Source organism: Haliaeetus albicilla, chromosome 26, assembly GCF_947461875.1.
Source record: "Haliaeetus albicilla chromosome 26, bHalAlb1.1, whole genome shotgun sequence".
NCBI lineage: Eukaryota > Metazoa > Chordata > Aves > Accipitriformes > Accipitridae > Haliaeetus > Haliaeetus albicilla.
Window position 1 is genome coordinate 18,367,709 of NC_091508.1, and position 21,335 is coordinate 18,389,043.

General features: G+C 48.4%; 4 protein-coding genes and 4 non-coding genes across 11 annotated transcripts; 5 read left to right on the forward strand and 3 right to left on the reverse strand.

Annotated features, from left to right (window-relative positions):
• Window positions 1–103: 103 nt before the first annotated feature.
• SURF6 (surfeit 6) lies at window positions 104–3,682 on the reverse strand. The gene is made up of 4 exons (XM_069770845.1): window positions 3,402–3,682; window positions 2,749–2,964; window positions 2,040–2,131; window positions 104–987 (listed from the first exon to the last, which is right to left on the reverse strand). The coding sequence occupies exons 1-4, from the start codon at window positions 3,493–3,495 to the stop codon at window positions 316–318; spliced, it is 1,074 nt and encodes a 357-aa protein (XP_069626946.1). The 5' UTR covers window positions 3,496–3,682; the 3' UTR covers window positions 104–315.
• A 479-nt stretch (window positions 3,683–4,161) lies between these two features.
• Window positions 4,162–11,056, reverse strand: MED22 (mediator complex subunit 22). 3 transcript variants are annotated; one of them, XM_069770866.1, is made up of 4 exons: window positions 10,900–11,056; window positions 10,316–10,396; window positions 9,745–9,953; window positions 4,162–5,535 (listed from the first exon to the last, which is right to left on the reverse strand). In XM_069770866.1, exons 1-4 carry the CDS (start codon window positions 11,020–11,022, stop codon window positions 5,343–5,345), a joined length of 606 nt encoding a protein of 201 aa, XP_069626967.1. In that variant the 5' UTR covers window positions 11,023–11,056; the 3' UTR covers window positions 4,162–5,342. The 3 variants fall into 3 exon arrangements, with proteins under 3 accessions (XP_069626967.1, XP_069626966.1, XP_069626968.1); XM_069770865.1 differs by having other exon boundaries at window positions 4,162–5,541; XM_069770867.1 differs by lacking the exon at window positions 4,162–5,535 and having other exon boundaries at window positions 6,481–9,953.
• RPL7A (ribosomal protein L7a) lies at window positions 11,006–15,344 on the forward strand. Its single transcript, XM_069770859.1, is given in 9 exon segments — window positions 11,006–11,068; window positions 11,070–11,171; window positions 11,754–11,874; window positions 12,322–12,471; window positions 13,303–13,443; window positions 13,779–13,858; window positions 14,194–14,324; window positions 14,763–14,832; window positions 15,175–15,344. Coding segments are annotated over 9 exon segments (948 nt in total). The 5' UTR covers window positions 11,006–11,020; the 3' UTR covers window positions 15,280–15,344.
• On the forward strand, window positions 12,181–12,253 carry LOC138682228 (small nucleolar RNA SNORD24). The gene has a single exon (XR_011322387.1). It is a non-coding gene; the product is annotated as a small nucleolar RNA SNORD24 (small nucleolar RNA).
• Window positions 13,163–13,228, forward strand: LOC138682229 (small nucleolar RNA SNORD24). Its single transcript, XR_011322388.1, has one exon. It is a non-coding gene; the product is annotated as a small nucleolar RNA SNORD24 (small nucleolar RNA).
• LOC138682227 (small nucleolar RNA SNORD36) lies at window positions 13,536–13,612 on the forward strand. Its single transcript, XR_011322386.1, has one exon. It is a non-coding gene; the product is annotated as a small nucleolar RNA SNORD36 (small nucleolar RNA).
• LOC138682219 (small nucleolar RNA SNORD36) lies at window positions 14,045–14,117 on the forward strand. Its single transcript, XR_011322378.1, has one exon. It is a non-coding gene; the product is annotated as a small nucleolar RNA SNORD36 (small nucleolar RNA).
• Window positions 15,345–16,012: 668 nt separating the features above from the next.
• SURF1 (SURF1 cytochrome c oxidase assembly factor) lies at window positions 16,013–21,313 on the reverse strand. 2 transcript variants are annotated; one of them, XM_069770860.1, is made up of 9 exons: window positions 21,177–21,313; window positions 19,953–20,034; window positions 19,701–19,828; window positions 19,258–19,340; window positions 18,245–18,436; window positions 17,875–17,947; window positions 17,337–17,499; window positions 16,789–16,870; window positions 16,013–16,543 (listed from the first exon to the last, which is right to left on the reverse strand). In XM_069770860.1, the coding sequence occupies exons 1-9, from the start codon at window positions 21,240–21,242 to the stop codon at window positions 16,477–16,479; spliced, it is 936 nt and encodes a 311-aa protein (XP_069626961.1). In that variant the 5' UTR covers window positions 21,243–21,313; the 3' UTR covers window positions 16,013–16,476. The 2 variants fall into 2 exon arrangements, with proteins under 2 accessions (XP_069626961.1, XP_069626962.1); XM_069770861.1 differs by lacking the exon at window positions 21,177–21,313 and adding an exon at window positions 20,404–20,643.
• Between the last annotated feature and the right edge of the window lie 22 nt (window positions 21,314–21,335).

Genomic DNA, 21,335 nt, shown 5'->3' on the forward strand with positions numbered 1-21,335 from the left:
CCCTCCGTGGTACCAGGGCTTCGAGAGGCACGTCCAGAGCATCGGAGGAGATAAGAGCAACCGCCATCCTCCCCTGAGGAAAATAACTATTATAATCAACCAATCGGAAGGCGTTTCTTTTAATTTAATTAACAAACATACCACAGGCTTTTTTTTATTACTCAGTTGGGAAGTCGTGGCGGCAACCGTCCCACCGGCTGGTTTCCTCGGGTGCTGTGCAGCGGCAGCACAGCCGGGTCAGGCAGACGGAGGGTCTGCTCTGTGACAGCTCACCACTGATCCCTGCAAGCAGAACTTCCCTTCCCCACCTCGCTCTCACTTTAAACCAGCTTTTTTCAAGTCCTCTGGCAGAACCCGGCCTTTCTTCCGGGCCCTGGCTTTCTTCTTCTCTATCCTATCCTTCTTCTTCTTCTGAATGTTCTTGCGACGCTTTTCCTGCCGCTGTTGCATCTTTTCCACCACTTTTTCTGTCCGCTTCTCCCACTGCCTTTGGCGCTGTGCTTTACGCTTCTCCTTACGCTTCAGAGCTTCTTTCAGACGCTCCTCGTTGTCACGAATCTTCACACCTTCCGCCTTATAGAGAACATTTGTCCATTTCATCTTGTTCTCTAGCTCCTGAGCTTTATTCTGGTCCTTATCCTTGAGTTCCTCCAGCTTATTCTTCCTGGTCTCCAGCCTGCTCAGCAGCTGCTTGTAGTTTTTGCCCGTCAGAGGAGTGATCTTGCCTTTCACTGCTTTCCTCTTCTCTTTCTTCTTCTGGATCTTGCTCAACTCATTCTCTTCATGGACTTCGACCCTGTTAAAGACAATCTCAGCTGTGCTCTCCTCCTTTTTGCTCTCTGGCTCTACCGGTACCTCCTCAGTTTCTTTCTTCTCCACTTTTGCCTTCATCTTCAACTCCTTTCTTCGGCGCTTCTTCCTCTCTCTCTCATACTTCCTTCGCTGCCTCTTCTCCAGGACTGCAGGAGGCAATTCTTTGGCATCGTCCTAAGAAGAAGGATGGACATGAATCAGGAGCCTTAAAGGGATTATCCTGGTTTCGGCTGGGATAGAGTTAATTTTCTTTCTAGTAGCTGGTATAGTGCTAGGTTTTGGATTCAGTATGAGAAGAAGGTTGATAACACACTGATATTTTCAGTTGTTACTAAGTAATGTTTATACCAAGTTGAGGATTTTTCAGCTTCTCATGCCCAGCCAGCAAGAAGGCTGGAGGGGCACAAGAAGTTGGGAGGGGACACAGCCAGGACAGCTGACCCAAACTGGCCAAAGGGGTATTCCATACCATCTGACATCATGTCCAGTATATAAACTGGGGGGAGTTGGATCGCTGCTCGGGAACTAACCAGGCATCGGTTGGTGAGTGGTGAGCAATTGCATTGTGCATCACTTGTTTTGTATATTCCAATTCTTTCATTATTATTATTGTCATTTTATTATTATTATTATCATTAATAGTTTCTTCCTTTCTGTTCTATTAAACTGTTCTTATCTCAACCCACGAGTTTTACCCAATTCTCTCCCCCATCCTACTGGGCGGGGGGGAAGTGAATGAGCAGCTGCATGGTGCTTAACTGCTGGCTGGAGTTAAACCATGACAGGGACAAAGCAGAATTAAAAGTGGGATGTCCTCAAATTCCTGATTTCAAACTTCTCCTAAAAATGCACTACTTGTGACAAGAAGCTGTGGGCTCAGCTTTTAGAGATACTAAACACAGTAAAGGCATTTCAAACCCTTTACTCTCTCTCAACACCTCTTAACTAAGTTCCCTTTCAGCCTCTTAGTGCTTTTCTTTTTCCTCAAAATCACCAGAGGCATGTTCTCCTCCAAGCCAGGCCCTACCTTTTCTCACATGTTTTTCCAGACCACAGCATGCACACAGGTCTCCCAGCAATACCCACAGACACTTCCTTAGGAGATGGAATTAGCTCAAACCCTGAGCCTTGTAAGATTGTAGTCTTGTCCCCACATCCCCCGGGAGGCTAGGGAGAATTTATATTGCATCAACACACATATGGATACATATTAAGAGTTCTCATACTTGTCCAGAAGCTTTTTTAATCTTCTCATGTAGTCTCTGACGCAAGAGATTCATTGCAAAAAAAGAAGGGGAACCCAGTTCACTTTTGCTCCCTGAAAACGAGAGGAAGAAAATAAAAATACTTCAAAGACAGCACTAGCTAAACAGGAGAACTTTCTATGGCTATGGGAAAATCTCCAAGAACTCTTTAGATGCTGTGAATAGAATGGAAAACCTAAAGAAACCAAGAGTTTCTATTTCATTGGTTTCTTTAGAATTGCCCCTTTCCTATCCATATTATCATTCAGCACTGCCAGCCAGAGTGGCCTGGCATGCCCTGTGGCTGCCTAACAGGCCAGAAAACAAGTACCAAGCCAGTGGAAACAAAGATGCCAAGGACATCTTTTCTTTGTGATCAGGCTTTTCAGATTCATAATGGAAAGCCAGCCTGGCATGACAGAGACTGCATCCATGCAGTAATTCCCAGAAGTTACCCAAATACATGAAAAATCTGCAATTCAGTTTAAACGCTATTTCCAGAGAGCCACCCAGCGGTGACGTTACAAATCTATGTACATACACAAAAGCTTTTAGGGCACATGGAATAAGCAAAGATGTTTTCAATTCAGCTGAACTTCTTAAAGGCTTTCCAATCTAGACATGTGTGAAGCAACTGAAAAGCAGCCACCTCAGCTCAGGTAACTTTAACCAGACCTCATGGTATTCTTACCTGTAACTGAACTCTCATTTCCGCTCTGTGTAACACCCTGTGGAGATGATTTGCTGGCTTCAGGGGCTGCTTTCTGCCCTGGAGTAGGTTTACTGGTGTTAGAGACCACCTGTTTGACTGAAGGAGCATTTGTCTTCTCAGCTTGCTTCCTGGGTTTCTTTCTCTTCTTTTTCTTGAGCTGTCTGCCAGCATCCTCGGGCTGGCCTGGCTTAGACACTAGAAGGCAAAAACAAATTACACAAAACAGGACAACGCTACATGCCCACTTCATACCATTCAGTTATTACTGAAGTCTCAAGTTCCAGCATTACAATGGCATATCTCAATCTTAAAAAATTACGTGTTTTAGGATTTATTTAAATAGACCAAGTGCTTGCACACTTCAGTAAAATCCCAGTCCTCCCACATCCGATCACCACGTATACAAAAGTGAGCGGAGATCACCGATTCCCGGGGCTAACAGTGCAACGCACACAACGTGCTCGGGAACCCCGCGTTTCAACAGAGATTGTTTTGTTTTTTTTTTTTCCTTAAAAACCGGCACACCACCACTCCCCCGGGCCAAGCCCCCCGTGGAGGCAAGCCTGTCACAAGCCCAGACTCCCACGAAGGGGCCGGGAGGGACAGCAGCCGAAGCGTGACAGCTCCGTTACCAAATTTTCTCTTCCGCGACTCCGGGGCGCCCTGCAGGCAGACCTTCCTCGCCAAACCCTGCAGGTAGGAGTCCTGGGCGGCCAGGTTGGCCATTACCGTCCCGGGGTGACCCGTCCCTCGGCGGGAGCTGCCCTGCCCGGCCCAGGCCCGGCTCCCTCAGCGCAATCAGGCCGCGGAGCCCCGGCCGGGCCCGAGACGCCCCGTCCTCTCCTCAGGATACCGGGAGGACGGTGGCATCGTCCTCGTGCCGCTCCGCGCCGGTAGGAAGTGACCTCAGCGCGCCGGGCGGGAAGTGACGCCAGCGCGACGGCTGCGAGGCGGGAAGGGAGCCGGTCCCGAGAGCCGCCTCGCCGGCCTTTCCCCCCGCCGGGGCTCTGCCGCTGGGCCTCGGGGCGTCCCGGACAGACGGCGGGGTGTGTGTGGGGGTGTGCTCGGGCCGCCCCGCCGCCCGCCAGCAGCATCCCCCGAGCGCAGCCGTAGGTAGCCCCCCCGGCCCGGTTCGGCTCCCGTCTGCAGGCCCCGGGCCCTTACTCGGCGGTGACTGGGTCGGAGGAGACGGGGCTGTATCGGTTCGTGGGGGTGCGGGTGCCCCGTACAGCGGCAGGACTGCAGCCCCCATGCAGCGACAGTGGGGGGGGGGTGTGTGTGTGTCTCCAAAACCCGGGGACACACACACACAGACGCATCCCAGCACTTGGGCACAGTCAGCATTGTCCTGTTTTCACAAAGCCCCGTGGCTGAAAACACACGCCTTAAAAATTATACAAAAGAGTTAGTTTTATTAAACCACCTAATTACAAAAATAAATGGAATGGAAGAAAACGAAGTCAAAACATGGACCAAAATTCACATCCTAAGAAGTGAGACGCTGCAGCAGAATGCCAGGGAAGCTCAGCTCAGCTACTGGAATGCAGCCGCAGCTCCACGGTGCCCACCACACTGAGCTGTCACAACCCTATTCCAGTTCAACTACATCCCGCATCCAGTCAACGCAGAACCACCGCAACAGGGAAGGGCCGAAGAAGTGCCACGCTACTGCACAGCTGCAGGCAAAGCACCAACTGCGTCTCGAAGGAAACTGCGAGAGTAACAGAGATTCCCTCACAGCTCCATATGGCCCAGTCACCTCCAGACTTTTTTATTAGACAAAACTATTAGCCCATGCAAACACTGGCTTCATGTTAGCTCAGGCTATGTTAATAGAAAGCTTCTGTGTAAACGCTGAGGACAGAATCAGACTAAAGCATGTCATGGCTTCTCTCTGGGGCCTCGAGCAAATGGCATCATCAATACCTCAGTCTGATTCCTCAGTGTGCCCTTTCCTCTTTGAAAGGGAGAATACTGCTCTTTGATAAGGGTCTCCTGAGAGTCTCCTCCCAAACGGCTGCTAGCAAGAAGTTCAAGTTTGTGAAGCACTCTGACAGTGAAGACTGCTGACTAAAAAAAAATACAACAATATTCTTACCCTAATTAAGTAGAACGGAGGTTGTCAGAGGCCATCCTGAGAGAGCTTTAAAGCAGCCAGAATGTCAGTAACTTTGGGAAGCAGGGTAAAAACCCCAAAACACTCGCTGCCCCCACATTTGGCTCAAGTTTATCCCAAACAAATTCAACTCCCCACACTCCAGCATGTACTTACTGAGATTCACATGGAAACAAACTGGATTTCTAATGAACTCTACACATAACTATCATGTAAAAGCAAACCTAACTAACTTGTCAGAGCAATCAACTCTGTATTTACTTATCACGGTCTCTTAAGGGAGACGAACACTCATAGCAACGTCCCAGGGACAGAGAAAGCACTGTGGCTATCCAGTGAGCAGAAACCTACAAACACAGCTCCAGGCCTTCTCCTGACAGCAGGAGACGCTTGCTCAATACAGCAGGTGGAAGACTTGCAGCAGCGCAGTGCCGCGTTCAGCAGCAGAGGATCCTCTTCAGGAGTGCTCCGTGGGGCCTGCCCCGTGCCCGTTCACGTGAGGGTGCGATGGGGTTGAGCTCTGGGAGGTAGCAACGCTCTGCTCTGCTGTGGCAGCTGTCAGAGGCATGGAGAGGCTTTCGGGGGACAGCGTGGCAAAGTCTTGTCTCCAGTAGGCTTCGCACAGTGGAAGATCATTGCTGTCACACAGACTGTAGCTTTCCAGAACAACCCCAGTAAGGAGAGACAGCAGGTGCAGTAAGAGAGGAGGGGAGGGAGGGAAAGGGTGGGGGAAGCAAGACAGAAGCAAAGCATTAAGAAAATGGCAAAAAACCCCACTCATGGGTGTAAGGTCTGTGATCACAAATTCATCACAAGTCTTGTGACACTGGCCTTCCCTAAGATACCCTTAAGAGCTGGTCTTGAACCTTGTGGGCCTGGTGAGGATCAGTCGAATTTCAGAGACAAAACTGTTGCTACAAACTGAAACAGAGGCTCAATTCTAAATCAGACGCTCTAAGTCCCTGGAAAGATCTGGGCTGAGGTCCTAGCACCCCGAAGATGGGAGTTCTGCTACTGATTTGCGTGAGGTGAGGACCCCATTCATTATTATTGTACTTGGAATTAGATCATGACCTATGTGAGATAAAAAATAGAAATCCTGCTCTAATTTAAGTTCAGCAGAAAAGCTGGCACAATTGTTTCAGGGCCTGCCCCTGTCATAATAAAGAAGAAACCTATTTGCACCCTTGCCCTTTCAATAAAGTGCTCCACAGAAGGTCTGGGTCTTCTGTGGAAGCTCCGCAGCCTGATTATAAAGTTCTGATGGCTCCTACCATTTTCAGCAGAACCTGAGCTGTTCTCCTAAAAGCAGCTTGCTGGATTTGACTGCTGTAGACTACAGAGCTGGATGAACCAGCAGTGTGGGAAAGTAATGTTTTTAAACAACTGGCTAATTCTTGCCTGTGCTCTGAGGAAAACGCAATGTGGAAGGGCCAAAACTAAAAAGAAAAATGATGGAAGAAACTGGAACAAAACAAAAACAAATTCCAAAGAGAAGAAGGAGCTGTACACACATGAGACACCCAAGACAAAGCGAGTGCTGGAGCGGAAAGCAGCTTGCGTTCACAGTAAAACAAACCCAATGGGTCAAGTGATTTTGTTGTTGCAGCTTTATTTACATTTTTAATGTATGGACTTGAATAGATGCTTAGGGAAATATTTTGGGTGTAGAAATATGAGACACTTCAAATTGCACAAACATGAAACATGTTGAGATTTAACCCCACACTCAAGACAGCTCCTGTGATCTCAGAGGAGGGAGCAATGGAACATAAATGCAAGTTTGGGGTTTAGGATGAGAAAAGGCAAGCTGGACTTGGAGTTACCGCTTTGGGGAGTAAGCACACAAAGCACTAGTTGCAAGCATCTACTTCTGAGCTCTCTTCTGGCAGCATCACCCAGCTGGTTTTGCAGTAGAAATGACAAGGCAGTGGACACAGGCTTTATATCTGGGGCCTTTGTAAAATGCCTTGGAAGACCACCCTTCCCTACTGTCCTCCACACACAGCAAAGCTGGGTTCAATTAGCAAAGACCTTCAGGACTGAACCAGAACTATGAGTCCTTTTCTCTCAGTCTTAGACCTCAGGCCATGGTTTCCAAGGAAAATCTGGCCACAGCATCCACCGCATCTTGGCAGGGGAGTTACAAAGAAAAGTTCAGCTGCGTCAGAAGCACAACTGCTTCTCCTGCTGCTCCCGTTAGAACAGTTCCAAAAGTCTAAGCTTTGCCTCTCACGTAACACTCCTCAAAAGTCAGGGTGAATAAGCAGCTACTGCACAGCCCACAACAGCACTGCCCAACCTATTACTCTGTCCTTTGACTGAGGGTTTCTCAGTGCGAGGGACTTTACTACTCCCCCTTGGCGCATGCAGCCAGGTCTGTGTGCAGAGGAACAGCTCTAGGAAACTACTTGAAGACAGGGTCTGAAAGCAAAGATTCCTTCAGAACAATCTACTCAGCTTTAGTTTCAAGGATCTGCTTTCAGGTCTCCTCATTAAAACCCCCACGTACACATGAAAACCCTAGCAATGAAACCTGACCCTACACCTGAGGTGCATCCTATTAGTTACTCGCTGTGGGCAAGGGGCTCCCTCCTAAGCCCCCTTAGCACAATGGCAGTGACAAATGCTGGGCAGGAGACGCTCCCTTCCACAGTTTTTTTTTCACAGCCATCAGGAGCAGTGCACAGGGACCAAACAAGCTACACAGCACAGGGCAGGCAGCTCTCAGCTCTGCAGCACCTGGAGGTGCTCTTTTCTACAGCCTTCCCTGGAGGGAAGACCTAAACTAAACTAACCAGTGACCTTCAGGGAAACTGGAGCGCAGGAGAGCAGTATGGCAGCATGGCTGTATGGAACCCATGTCCTGGCCTCACGGGACTGCATGCCTCTTTATAAATCCTGTGGGATCAAGCCCCATGAGAAAGTAACAGATGGTACGGAGGGGCAACCCCGCTGGGCTCCCGGGACAGCAGAGAATGCCCATTTGTGGGCAAACCAGCTATTGCATTTAGAGCCATTTAAACAAGATTATCACTCTACGACTATGTGACATAACAGAACCCCTTTTTCCCCACATTAGACAATAAGGTTTCATTAAAAATATCTTAGTACTCTAGTTATAAAAGGACTTTGAATAAATCACTGTTTCTATATTTACACACACACAATTTCTTTGGTGCAGAAAAAGACAAGAAAGAGCACAGGAAGGGAGTAAGTGCTAAAAGCAAACGACTAAGTGCTACATGATAACAGGTTTCAGTGGAGGGATCATAGCTCTGTAGAGTTGCAAAGTTTCCTCACCTCATGACCACTCTTCTAAGAAAGAGCACAAAGGCAAATCCATTTGGTATATGCCAACGTTTGTGCTTAGATGTTAGTTTTGTTGCAAAGGGTTGCTCTACATGGTGTCTGGTGCCAGGCAGGTGAACAGACCATGTCAGCATGGTCAGAACCCCTTAGCCCAGAACTTAAAGCTACCAACACACAGTAGTGGCAGTCTGGTGACAGTGTGAGGGAAGCATGTCTGGCACATGTGAGGCACTATCATCCCACACTGCATCGCTTTGGATACAGCTCGCTGCTGTGCTGTATGCAGCCTATGTAGTGGATGCACCCCTGACCTATCAGGGCCTGGACTGGTGCTTGGGTTTGCGACCATCACTCTTCATTTCTGAGATATTTCTAGGATCCCTTGCCACCCCCCCAGAAAAATGAGTCAAGTTTGAAAAACAACTCTGGACTTTTACCTCAAGTTTTCTTCTGATGTCATAGCCATTCCTAAGCTATGTCATATCAGTATCTTTTCACTCTTAAAATACATATATTAACCCATAAATAATGTCCTAACTTACAAAGATATTGAGTAATTAGGGTTTTAGTTGACTTAGCTGGGGTTATAGGCATTCAGCATTTTTAGAAAGGAGGGAAAGGCAAAAATAGAAAGCCTGGTCATTAAAATTCTAAAGAAGGTTTTCAAAAGTTAAGTTTTTGTTTAGAAGTCATAGCATTATTGCACTGACTTCACTTAGCTTGGACAGTGCAGTCAATCAGGTTCTCATTTGTTTTCTCCTGCTTTCATTTACTGCATCATCAACTAGAAGTGCTGGAGTGCATGACAGAAAATAAAAAAATAAAGTGTCTGAATTCTCTAAAGCCTGTTTTCTTATAGTCTTTTAAAAACATTAAAAATCCCACAAACAGATCAGTAATAATCTTCCTCATTAAAAATCCCACAAGCAGATCAGTAATAAGTCTTCCATAGAAAAATCCTATCACAATACTTCATAATTCAATGAAACTGAGCAAGACTTTTTTGCTCATTTCAAATGCTCACGCCAACAGCACTCCAGGCAGCTGGGCGCAGTGGACTACAAGGGAAAAGGCACGCTGTGTAACCAGGTCACTTGGGAAAGAACTCACCAGGAAGACGAAGACATGGTTCTCTCATCTAACATGAGGACCCAGCTCAGCAAGCTAGTCTCTCCAAGGAGACAGAGGCTTCTCCAGAAGAATACTCAGACAGAAGCCTATACCCCAAGGAAATTCACCTCCTTTTACAAGGATTACAGAAGAAGCCTAAGCAAATTATCTGTCAAATCTAGCCAACTAAAGCAGGCACCTAGAGTGGGACGCTGTGAATACCTCCTTCACCATGACATTGATACCCTGTAGGATATCTACAAGGAAAAGGCAGTTGCTTTAGTTGCAGAAAAAGAGTTTAACCTAATTAAAAACAGGAGTGAAATGTTGTTGGGAACATTCTCAAGACCTGTACTCTAAGGACTACTTGTTTGTCTGGACTAACTACCCCAAAAGGGCTGGTATCATAAGGCAGAAGTCCACTGCCCTATTTGTACCTGGAAGAGTAATATTCTTCTTCTAGCTCGTACAGGTCAATGGAGATCTCATCTCGTAGTGCAATCAACTTCTTGTCACATTCCTCCTGCAAGCTTCTCAGCTGCTGGTTGCGCTGGTTGATAGCTTCATTCACAGAGGGGAAATCATTGAGGATCAAGAACTGCTTCAGGTCAGACACAAGTTTCATCAGGGACTCACCAGCTCGGACCTTATAGCAGGGACAGGGAAAAAAAAAAAAAAAAAATCACACAGCACACAGTATATCAAAACAGTGCTTTGCTCCAATTCTAAAACAAGATCTCCCAAGCTGCTCTTTCAGCCTAAGCCCTGAATAAAGTAGAAACTCCCACATTACGTGAGGATTCTGACAGAAGCCTGTAGCTTACAAGCCAGGCTACCCCAGCTTTCCCCCTAGAGAAGGGATTCACCTGACAGCCACCCCAAATATCAGGTTACTCTTCTAGCAGCAGACCTAGTAAGAGTTATAAGGGCTACCCAAGATGCAACAATGAAACCAACAGTACCTGCAGGACATGCTACCCACAGATTTGAACAGCAGATGCTACTCACAATGTTTGCAGCTCTGACATGCATCTCATAGTTATCTTGTTCACCCTGGGTTGCTCGAGAGACTTGAGTTTCATCCTCAATCTAAAGAAAAACGTGTACATAACCACCTTTACATACTAAAATCCTGATACGCAATCACTACATTATAAGGCAACTCATTTCACTTCAATCCACACAAGGAATCTTTGGGGTGGCCTCTGGACTCTACAGCACCCGCGAATCATCTTTGCTACCCTCCCCGCCGTTCTCCCCCGTTCAGCAACACCAGGGCAGAGGCAGGGAGGCCAGCAGCAGCCGGGGAGAACCGACCGCCGCCCGCCCTGGGGAAAGAACCCTCTTCCCTCAGGGCAACCGGGAGAGAGACCCGCCGCTGCCCCCCGCCCTCCTCTCAGGGGCCCCGCTCTCTCCTCACGGCCACCCCCGGTTGCAGGGCGGCGGCCGCTCTCCCCTCAGGGGCCCGGTCTCCCCTCAGGGGCCCCGCTCTCCCCTCAGAGCCGCCCCCCCGGGGAAAACCCGCCCCTCTCCCCTCAGGAGCCCGGCTGCTCCCCCGGCCGCCTCGGGGCTCGGCTACGGCCCCTGCCCACCTTAGCCGTCTTGATGATTTCGGTGAAGTTATCCATGATGGACTTGACGTCGTCCTTGAGGCGCTTGTTGTAGGACTGCAGCAGGGTCTCCTTGCTCTGCGGCAGCACCCGCTGCTGCGCCATGGCGGCCCGCGACCCCGCTCCGCCCCTCTCGGACCTCCCCTGGCCGCGCCCCGCCGCGCGCCACGCCGCCGTCCTCTCGCGAGACGTCGCGCCCCATAGATATTTCCCAGCATGCACCGCTTCCCCTTTCTCTTCCTCAGTCCAAGATGGTGAGTGGCGGCCGGCGCGGGGCGGGGGCTGGGGTTCATCCGCCGCCATCCGCCTGCATCGCTGGGCCGCGGCCCGGCGGGGAGAGCCGTGCGGGTGCTCGGTATCCGGGAGGGGTGTTTCGTGCCCGGTTTGCGGTGACCGGGGTCGGGGCCGGGGCCGGGGGAGGCCGGGTCGGGGCCTACCCGCCCGCAGCGGGGCGGCCGCGCAGCGCGGGCCGCTGTGAGCGGGGCAGCCCGGCCAGGCCGCAGCGTTTTTCCCGGTGTAGGGTGGATCCCGGGCCGGGCTCGGTGGCCGGTAACCCGCGGTGGGGGTGGCTCGGTTGCTGGGGGTGTCCGGGAGCGCTGGGCTGGGCGATTACTGCCCGGCCGAGGAGATCACAGGCGGTTTTAAACGGGAGGTTCATAAACCTTTTAAAGCCAAAGCGAAGGATTTTATCTCTGCAAGAGCAAGGCTAGGCTGGGAGACTGCCAGGCTGGTGAAATGCCTGGGAAAATGCATTTCCAAGGTGGACTGAAAGCTCTTTCAAGTACATCAGTATTGGAGGCAAAAGAAGGAAGAGCATATTCCTTTCTTTCTTGCAGCCGAAAGGAAAGAAGGCCAAGGGCAAGAAGGTGGCACCGGCCCCTGCTGTAGTCAAGAAGCAGGAGGCCAAGAAGGTTGTCAATCCCCTCTTTGAGAAGAGGCCCAAGAACTTTGGCATTGGTGAGTAAGTGAATATTTGGGCTACTTGCTCAAGGATTTTTTTTGCTTTATGGGCAGATGCCTTAACTGTAAACAGAAGCATATTGTAATAAAGCTGTAGAGTGGAGACAGTGATGGAGGCAGTTGCCTTGCTGCCTGCAGTTAAGATCTGTCCTTCATTAGGTATATGACAGTGGCTATGGACAACTCGCTGAATTTTCTGTATTACAAAGATTTGTTATTTGAGTCTCTTGCGATGAATCTTGTTCTTTGCCACATGTTGCGGTGAATCAATTCAGACTCCTGTAGTGCCATTTTTGTACGGTGTGCAGATGATGTGAAAGAATATTTGCTATCTGAGTGATAGTGCTGACATATCACCACCAAGATCACTGATGCACTCGTGCCTATTCCATGCTGTTGCTCTGTGGGTTTGGAACAGCTGTGAGTTAAACTTTTTATTTTTAGGACAGGATATCCAGCCGAAGCGTGATCTCACACGTTTTGTGAAATGGCCGCGCTACATCAGACTGCAGCGCCAGAGGTCCATTCTTTACAAACGCTTGAAGGTGCCTCCTGCCATTAACCAGTTCACTCAGGCTTTGGACCGCCAGACAGGTAAGGATGTGCCCCACAAAGTTTTCTTAACTTGGGTCATTGATGGGATATGCCTCAGAGAAGAGGAAAGAAACCAAAATAAGATTTAACAAAGGTAAGCTGGAGAGTATCTTTGGAAGCATTTTAGGGCGGCTTTAGTAGTGACTGGGGTGATGTCAGCAGCAAGCTGCTGTCTGAATTTGCTGGCTTAAGTCTTGATAGCTGCTGTGTACTTTGAAAAGGGAATAGAAAATACCAAAGCTCCTACTTAACAACCCAAACCCAGGGTTATCTTAACTGCCTGTTTCCATCGTAATCCATTTTTCCAGCTTGATGTAGAACCACGTAGGGTTGTGTAAACAGATAGTTTAAGAAACCTGTATGAGTGCAGGCGTTGGGGGGAAAGCCAGCATCCTGCAGACTGACATTGATATGGGGGAAGAAGGGACTTCAGGGTCTTCTGTGAAACGAGTAAATAGTCTTTTCCAGGTGACAGTGTCTATTCAAGAAACTTTCAGCCCATGTAGAGTAACTCCCTCGTAGATGTTGCTTGCTTTAAAGGAGAAAGTGCACCACCTTTAACCATAATTGCTGTGGGGGTCCACAGGCATTTCCTCATCCAAACAGTGAAGGAGCTCTCACTGCCAACAGAGGTGCATGTAGAGGTAAATATGGGCTCTAGAGGCACTCTGCTAGTTCTGCTCTTGCAGTGTGCAAATGATGCTAACTTTTTGCTGTCTAAATACACTTGATGACAACCACCAAGATCGCTGATGCACTTCAGTGTTTTAAAAAGTAATGCTTAGATTTTTAGGTCATGCAACTAACTAACTAGTAGATGTTCTCTTCCAGCTACGCAGCTGCTGAAGCTGGCGCACAAATATAGGCCAGAAAATAAGCAAGAGAAGAAGCAGAGGCTACTGGCTCGTGCTGAGCAGAAAGCTGCAGGAAAGGGAGATGCACCGACTAAGCGGCCACCGGTCCTCCGAGCAGGTAACTTTGTACGTGGACTTGGCTGCTTGCACATACGGGAGTGTAGTACTTGGTTAGAGCTCTGCTCTAACCAAACAGGATTGGACAAGCTATTGCAATGATGTATGAATTTCTTCACCTGAGCTCAAAGTGAAGAGCAAAATAGACGAGCTTTTTAACCCTGAGCTTTAGCAAATTGTCCGTGGAATATCCTCTCTGTGCTACTGAATGGATGTGAGAAGTTTTCAGAACTTTGAAGCTGCACTATGGAATCTGAGCTGGTTGTATGAGACTTATATGAAAGCTCTGAAAATAGACTGAGTGGAATCAAAGCTTACCTATAACTTGTTTTTCAGGTATTAACAGTGTCACGACTCTGGTAGAGAACAAGAAAGCTCAGCTTGTAGTTATTGCCCACGATGTAGACCCCATTGAGGTAAGCATACTCGCTGGTAGATGTTATGGGCTACCGGTGTAACTTAAGCTGAGGTCAGAACTACGCTTGGGGTGAAAATGCATTTTAGGACAAATCTATTGCACGAAAAGAGAATGCATAAATTACCAGAACTGGAATACTTGCGCATGTTCGTAGTTGTCCTGGTATTACAATGAGGCTTGGCCCTTGCAATGATGTATGAATTTCTTCACCTGACTCAACAATGAAGAGCAAAACGAGCTTTTTAACACTGAGCAATTGCCACAGCCCAGGCTGATTCAAAGAATAAAAAGATGTTCTCCCTCAGTTACACAGCATGCTCCCTTTCTTTTCAGCTGGTGGTCTTCTTGCCTGCTCTGTGCCGCAAGATGGGAGTGCCATACTGCATCATCAAGGGCAAAGCCAGACTGGGGCGACTGGTCCACAGGAAAACCTGTACCTCTGTTGCTTTCACACAAGTTAACCCGTAAGTATTCTGTGTGCTGGCTTGATTCTCTGTAGTGGAGAAAGCAAACTGCCCATAAACACAGACTGTAGGGCAGATGGATAGCAAACTTGGGTCTGTGTAGTTTTAAAGTAGTAAGAATAAATAAAATACTGCCTCTATAATGTATAATATAGATGTCCTTTTGTATTAAGAGCTCTGTTGGATCCTGAAGATAGAGATTACTTTGGCTTACCAAAATGGGTGTTTACTCTAATACATAGATGGAACTATTAACCTTAATCTGAGCAGTGCAGGTTCCTAAAGCATTGATGTTTGGAGTGATTACCCCTTGACAAATGCCGCTTACGCTTAACCTGAAAAACCATGTTGCCACTACGAGCTCTTAAATCCTGAGGCATAAGAGTTACGGAAAATGTTAAATTGAGGCTCTAAGGGAACTAAAACTATCACCAACAGGGAGGATAAGGGAGCCCTTGCAAAGCTGGTGGAGGCTGTTAAGACCAACTACAATGACAGATACGACGAGGTAAGATTCTCTGTGCTGCTAGCCTTGTCTTTCAGTTTGTACTGTTAACATCCCCAAAAGCTTCCCAGTGAAATGCAGATTATTTCAGACATAGTGACAACAGCTTAAAGCCTGTTGGGTGTAGTGTACCTAGATTTGCTTATGATGTATCCAGATTCTTTACCTGAGGGTGGGGTACATTCTCTGTGCTGCCCTGAAATGTTAGTTCACTGCTTGAAATGTGTAGGGCTTCCTAGTTGAGGAAGCTTTTCCCCTTGTGCACAAAAGAGTGGGATTGAGCTAGTTGGTTGAATGTAGTAAGAGACTGTACGAAGCGTCTAACCTGTTCCCACTTTTTTGCAGATCCGTCGTCACTGGGGTGGTAACGTCTTGGGTCCAAAATCAGTGGCTCGTATTGCTAAGCTTGAAAAAGCAAAGGCTAAAGAACTGGCTACTAAGCTGGGCTAAAGATGTACTGGATTGGTACCGTGTTTTCTGTACATAAAAAGAATAAACCCCCAGATGAAGTTTCAGTGGTCTCTGTTAATGGGAGTGTTCCAGGCAGCAGGTAGCACATTAGCATTGCCTTTCATCAAATGATTGAATAGTGCCACACAGAAACAGTTGCATAGAGCAGGTGATGACTTGGAACAACTGCCCTTAACTATTAGTCCTATGTCACAATTCCTCTCTGAACACATAGCCCATCAACAGTGGCTCAGCTGTGCATACTATGTGATCATGAAGTTGCATGGGATAGGCTAGTTCTGGCTTTAAGCCTAGCTTGCTTATGCAAATACCTCTCAATTGGGAATGGCTCTAGATCATCTCCCTTAGTACTTAGACTTAGTTATGGTATGGGTTGTATAGGGTGTTAGAACACTTCACCAGGCTAACCAGCTGGGGACCTCCCATGAGGAGGTCTGTAATACCTCTTCCAGGGCAAGAATGGTCAGGCTGAAGTCGGGAAAGAATCTAGACCTTTTTGTCCTTCTGTTCTTTCCTGACTGCTGACTTCGTCTTGTGGAGTTGTTGTAAGCTACCAAGCTTGATAAGGCTCCAGGTGAGATGGCCGCTGCTTGTTTTTGCTGGCCCTTATCATGCTCTTGCAAGCCACAGGCTGCCCTACCCAGCTAGACTCTAGTATCCACAGTAACCTTTGATTCAGGTCTGTCCCTGTTAAGATGCAAGACACACAATGTGAGTCACACAGCCCTTTATTTATTCCGATGCAACTGCTGTGAACCACTCCTGACTTCACGAATGACTGCTTAGTACGAAGGAACTGTGATTCACAAAATCCCTTGCCATCTTTTGGAAAATACAGCAGCGGAGAAGTTAAAAACTTGAAATCAGCCACACTAGAAAAGTGTATCCTTGAGATTTCTAGTTGAAGCTGATTTCTATGCAATAGTCTCAACAGCCACTTAAGAATTTTGAAGTTCAGTGCTTCCAAGCTGCAGCCAGAATCACACTGCTAGGAGCTCAAGAGTCTGCATCAGTTGCCTGAAGTCCATTTGCAGCTTCATAGCTGCATATATTTACTGAACATGTTGCCCTGAAACTCTGGGTGCTTCAGTTATTCAGGACCGATCAGTCAAGAGCAGACTTTTATAAAAAAGACAGCAGTCTGTAGTACAGAAGAGAAGAAACTAGCCCTTCCTTTCACAGAGGTATCTTTTGTATAAATTTTCTGTACCACAAGAATGAAGTTGCAGCGCATAAGCCATACCTATGAAAGAAAACAAAACCACATTTACACCTTTTCAAGATGGATGGGATCTCCCTAAGTCAGCTGCGGTGCAATAAGACACAAAACCTGTCAAATCACTGTGCAAATGTTACTTAGGTTAAAGCTTTAGGCTTTTGGAGCTTAAGGGCTCATACAGTCTCACTGGTGCAGGAGCAAGAATGCCAGGCAAAGCCTTACATTCAAAAGAAATACATGGAAGGTCAAACGCGGGCTGGGTAACTCACCAGGTGATGATGTACTGCATGTGCTCGTTTCTCAGGCTCACTCTTGTCTGGCCTCCGATGGGCCCCCCTGGGACTGTGCTTCCTGTAGGTACAACACAGTGCACAAGTTAAATCTCTAGTCTGCATTGCGTAGAGCTGCCCTTGCTGTGAGAAACGGGATGAAGGTGGTCAGTCATGTGGATACCCTGCTCCTCTTCCTCGGCAATAGTGTTCCCAAGTTCCCAGCAAAGCCAGAGCTGTGGGGCAGGCGGCCCTACAGCAAGTGGCTGGTTGTGCTCTAGGCATCAAACACAACCTGCACCACTCTGAGCGTGCTACCGTTCCCCAGTGCTGGCTGCCTATCACCTTCAAAATAGCAGACCTAGCAGAGCACACAAAGAGAAGAGAAAGATGCAATACCTTGTTGGACTTGATCTTGAAGGTCTTTTCCAACCTAAATGATTCTATGATTCTACCTTTCCAAGTGCCATGGGTAAATAACTACTTGAAAGTAAGGGGAGGGAGACCAATGTAAATTGGACATGGGGTTGGGTTCCTCTGTGACTTACTGAAATCTGCATCGATAAAGATGGGCTCAGCGCCGGTCACCTTTGCCATAGCCTCCAGGTCACGGTAATGCCAGCGGTTTTTCTCAATGTTATTTTCAGGCACAAAAGGTTTCCGGGTTTCTGATAACCTCACCACCCCAGTGAGATCAATTTCACCTTCAATCTGAAGAGAAGTGCAGAGGAGAAAAAAGGAATCTTTCAAGGTTCATTTCATATTCTGGCATACCAGGTCCTGGTAGAAAAATAGGGCTCTTGCGGGGTCTGATTATAAATCAAGTGGTTATGCCCTGCAGTGGGGTAGTACTGTAACACAGCAGGGAAAAAAGCAGATCAGGAACAGCTCCGTTTGTAAAAAGCATTATTTACTTAACAATAAGGTGGGAAGAAAAGGTTTGCTGCCTTTGAGAAGCACAATGACCGTTTCAAGTAACCTCCCGTGATGCGGAACATGGCTGCTGCCTTTCTGGGTTTGTCAGGAGTGCCTCTGGGTTATCAAAGGGCAAAAAGTAACACATGACATTCCCTGTATCCCCCTTACCTGTCCCTTCAGCCTGGTCTCCGGTTTCATTTTCTTTTTGGGCACAAATCCTCGGTTGACTAAAATTGTGACCCTAGAGTTGCATACAGAAATATGGCTCATGAGTGAAAGGAAGTTTATTCCTCCTGCTGCCTAGAACTAAGTACCAAAGGAAGAAGCAACCCATATGTTTGGTACCACTTTTTTTTGTCATCTCAGAGCACATTATAGGGGAATTTAAATACAATTTCAAATCAAGCCTCAGTGACCTAACAGACTGTAAGAGATTCCTTTTAAGGGAGGACTGATTTATATAAACCCAACCACCGTGATTCGGCTTTTCAAAAGAGAAGTAAGTTTCTCACAAGAACCATGACTTTCATTAACTTACCCTAGTTCTGTGCAGTAGAAAGGAGTAATGACGTTTGCTCCATTTTCCGGGTGGGATGTCAGTCGCCCGGCTTCTCTGGCTTCTCGCTCAGGGTCCACAAGTGACCGTGGCAAAATATACAGCTCCTTGGAGTGATCAAAATGCCCTCGGACCTTTACAGGTCTGTACTCCAATTCCTTCAATTCCATGGGGCTGCATGGAACAGTATGAAAACAAAATCATGGCTGCGACAGGCAAATCAAATTAGGGGATTTTATTGTGGGATTCTCCTTTTCCCTAATGGTTCACTCTACAGTCAGTTGCCAGACAGAAACAGAAGACAAAACACCTCGTGGAATAAGCAGCTGGCTTAATATTTTATTACTATCACAGTGAATCAAATCGAGATGATCGTGAGTATCCAGAGAACAGTTCTTTGCCATGATACCTGTAACCCAGTGCCACTTCAATGTCACACACCACTGATCAGCAGGTGGATAGGCTGCATGTGCATCCAGCCAACAGGGAGCGTTTCTTTCCCATCCCAGACCATGAAATCGAACAACTGAACTGTTTTGACAGTTGTGCCATATGGCCAAGTGACCTTAAAAATCTGTCTCATATCTAACACAACTGCTCCACACCTGGGGCAGGGCCTGCTATTGATCCAAGACTCCCTGTTGCAGGAATAATCCCTGTGGGACATCACAGACACCAGCTACCAAGTCCTCCTTGTCCAGGAGGATTACATATGGTATGAACTACATACTACATTCTCCTGAACAGAGATTAATCCTTTTTACATGCATTTAAAGTATCCCATAGGGAAGTGTTCACTTATTCTTTTACTAAAAATAAGAAAATTTAACAGGATGTCTATCTCTCTAATTTGCTTGCATGTCCTGATTCCCATTGCATTCCTTCATTTTCATGCAGTTTAGCTTAGCATAAGCTCATTAGTGCAGGGACCATATCTAATATCCCCAGCACACTGTCAGTGCTCTGTAGACAATAAACTATCTCAGGTTCCGTACTCTAATGTCAGAGGGATGGGCTCTGATGTAATTCTTGATGCCAGTTGTGCAATCAAATCTAATTTCCACTTTCGTCGCTGAACCTGAAAGTACACAAACACAAAAGTAATTCCTTGTGGTAGAACAGAGCAATGCAATAACCCCAGCAAGCCTTAAAATCTTTCTCATAAGTTTCTCCTCTGACCCTAAAGCAGGGTAATTGGAGATATGGAAATGGAGTCTACTGACTTTAATTTGAGGAAATATTTATACTGAAATGCAGGTGTAAAAAATAAGAATCTTTCCTTTAAAGACTTGCAAATGGACACTTGGAAAACAGAAAGGTAGGTAAAATAACATCAAATCTTTAACCTGTATGTGATTTGAATTAAACAGCCAGAGATGGCAAAACCTGGCAGACCTCAAATGCTCATCTCTTGAAAAAATGAAGTATTTATTTGTACCTGCCATGTGCCGAGACAGAATGTGGTCAGAGGGACCAGGAAAAGGCCCCATTTGAGTACAATGTCCTCTCCAGATGCGTCAGCAGCTGTTGTAGAACTTCGTGGTCTGCAGAACCTCAAACAAACATCTAGAGAAAAACAGAATGAGGAATAGGATTTGTACAGGAGAGGAGATGCCAAATTCCTGCAGGAAATGTCACCTCTTGGTATAAGTTGGAAACAGGGCAGAAACCCAAACAAATCTGTTCTTACCTTTAGTCTGCTGGATCAGACCAGAACCTGCTTTAGTTAGGGGATACCCAAAAAATGTTCTTCTGATCAAGCAATGTGACACCTACATGAAATAAGAAAGATCCTTAAGATCCTTTGTAGTGTCTCTGCTTTGTAAAATTTGTAGCTAGATGATACCAGTTGCCTCAATGATTGCATGAAATTTTGTTTACGCGCTAAGTCTCATCTGAGCAACTGCCTGTGAAACACTACGGGTTAGGTTATAATTTAAAAAAAATAAAATCAAATTCCAGTTACAGAGCTGACTATAGCACAGCAAATGATCTTCCCCTTTCCATCCATGCTATCAGCAAGCGTATACACCATCTTAATTCGTTCTTCAAATAAATGCCAGCCGAGCACTTGCCCTTCCCACCATGCTGGAGCAGCACAAGGACAAATTTACAGCCTTTTTGACACCGATTCTGCTCACTTTTAGCGCAGTGAAACCGGTCCCCATGCCGCGACAGAGGAGGGGGGCACCAACCCACCGCGGCCAGCGGCCGGGCCCCGGCACCCAAAGGGCGGTGGATGGGCCAGTCCGGCCGGGCGCACGGACAGTGCCGAGCACCGCGGGGGGACGGGCCCTGGACAGGATCGGGGCCTTACCCGGCCCGGAGCCGCTCCCCTCAGCCCGGGCCCGTTCCTGCTCTCCTCAGCCCGGGCCCGCTCCCCTCAGCCCGGGCCCGCTCCCCTCAGCCCGTTCCCGGCCCCGTTCCCCTCAGCCCGGCCCCGCTTCCCTCAGCCCGGGCCCGCTCCCCTCAGCCCGGGCCTGTTCCCCTCAGCCCGGTCCCGGTCCCGCTCCCGGTCCCGCTCCCGTTCCTGCTCCCCTCAGCCCGGGCCTGTTCCCCTCAGCCCGGGCCCGGTCCCGTTCTCGCTCCCCTCAGCCCGGTCCCGGTCCCGGTCCCTGTCCCGGTCCCGCTCCCCTCAGCCCGGGCCTGCTCCCCTCAGCCCGGTCCCGCTCCCGGTCCCGCTCCCCTCAGCCCGGGCCTGCTCCCCTCAGCCCGTTCCCGCTCCCCTCAGCCCGGTCCCCGTCCCGGTCCCGCTCCCCTCAGCCCGGGCCTGCTCCCCTCAGCCCGTTCCCGCTCCCCTCAGCCCGGTCCCCGTCCCGGTCCCGCTCCCCTCAGCCCGGGCCTGCTCCCCTCAGCCCGTTCCCGCTCCCCTCAGCCCGGTCCCCGTCCCGGTCCCGCTCCCCTCAGCCCTCACCCGGCCCCGGCGCTCCCGTAGCAGCCGCGGCCCCGCGCGCAGCAGCAGCAGCCTCCCCGTCGCCATGGCAACGCCGCCACCGTCTCCCGCGCCGCCACCCGCCTCCGGCCCAGACCTCCCCGGTGCGGGGCAGGCAGTCAGGCCCCTCTCTAGTCGCCT

What these genes read in the sequence shown, in the direction of transcription:
- SURF1 (XM_069770860.1), bottom strand. Translation starts at nt 21,242, where the DNA reads ATGGCGACGGGGAGGCTGCTGCTGCTGCGCGCGGGGCCGCGGCTGCTA. An exon ending in TCTGTCTCGGCACATGGCAG is followed by an intron (nt 19,341 to 19,700) that starts GTACAAATAAAT and finishes GTGTACTTTCAG; the next exon opens with GTTCAGCGACGAAAGTGGAA. An exon ending in AGACCAGGCTGAAGGGACAG is followed by an intron (nt 17,500 to 17,874) that starts GTAAGGGGGATA and finishes ACTTCTCTTCAG; the next exon opens with ATTGAAGGTGAAATTGATCT.
- MED22 (XM_069770865.1), bottom strand. Translation starts at nt 11,022, where the DNA reads ATGGCGCAGCAGCGGGTGCTGCCGCAGAGCAAGGAGACCCTGCTGCAG. An exon ending in ATGTCAGAGCTGCAAACATT is followed by an intron (nt 9,954 to 10,315) that starts GTGAGTAGCATC and finishes CCCTGCTATAAG; the next exon opens with GTCCGAGCTGGTGAGTCCCT. An exon ending in GAAGAATATTACTCTTCCAG is followed by an intron (nt 5,542 to 9,744) that starts GTACAAATAGGG and finishes TGTTCTGGAAAG; the next exon opens with CTACAGTCTGTGTGACAGCA.
- SURF6 (XM_069770845.1), bottom strand. Translation starts at nt 3,495, where the DNA reads ATGGCCAACCTGGCCGCCCAGGACTCCTACCTGCAGGGTTTGGCGAGG. An exon ending in AAATGAGAGTTCAGTTACAG is followed by an intron (nt 2,132 to 2,748) that starts GTAAGAATACCA and finishes TCTCGTTTTCAG; the next exon opens with GGAGCAAAAGTGAACTGGGT. An exon ending in TTAAAAAAGCTTCTGGACAA is followed by an intron (nt 988 to 2,039) that starts GTATGAGAACTC and finishes CCTTCTTCTTAG; the next exon opens with GACGATGCCAAAGAATTGCC.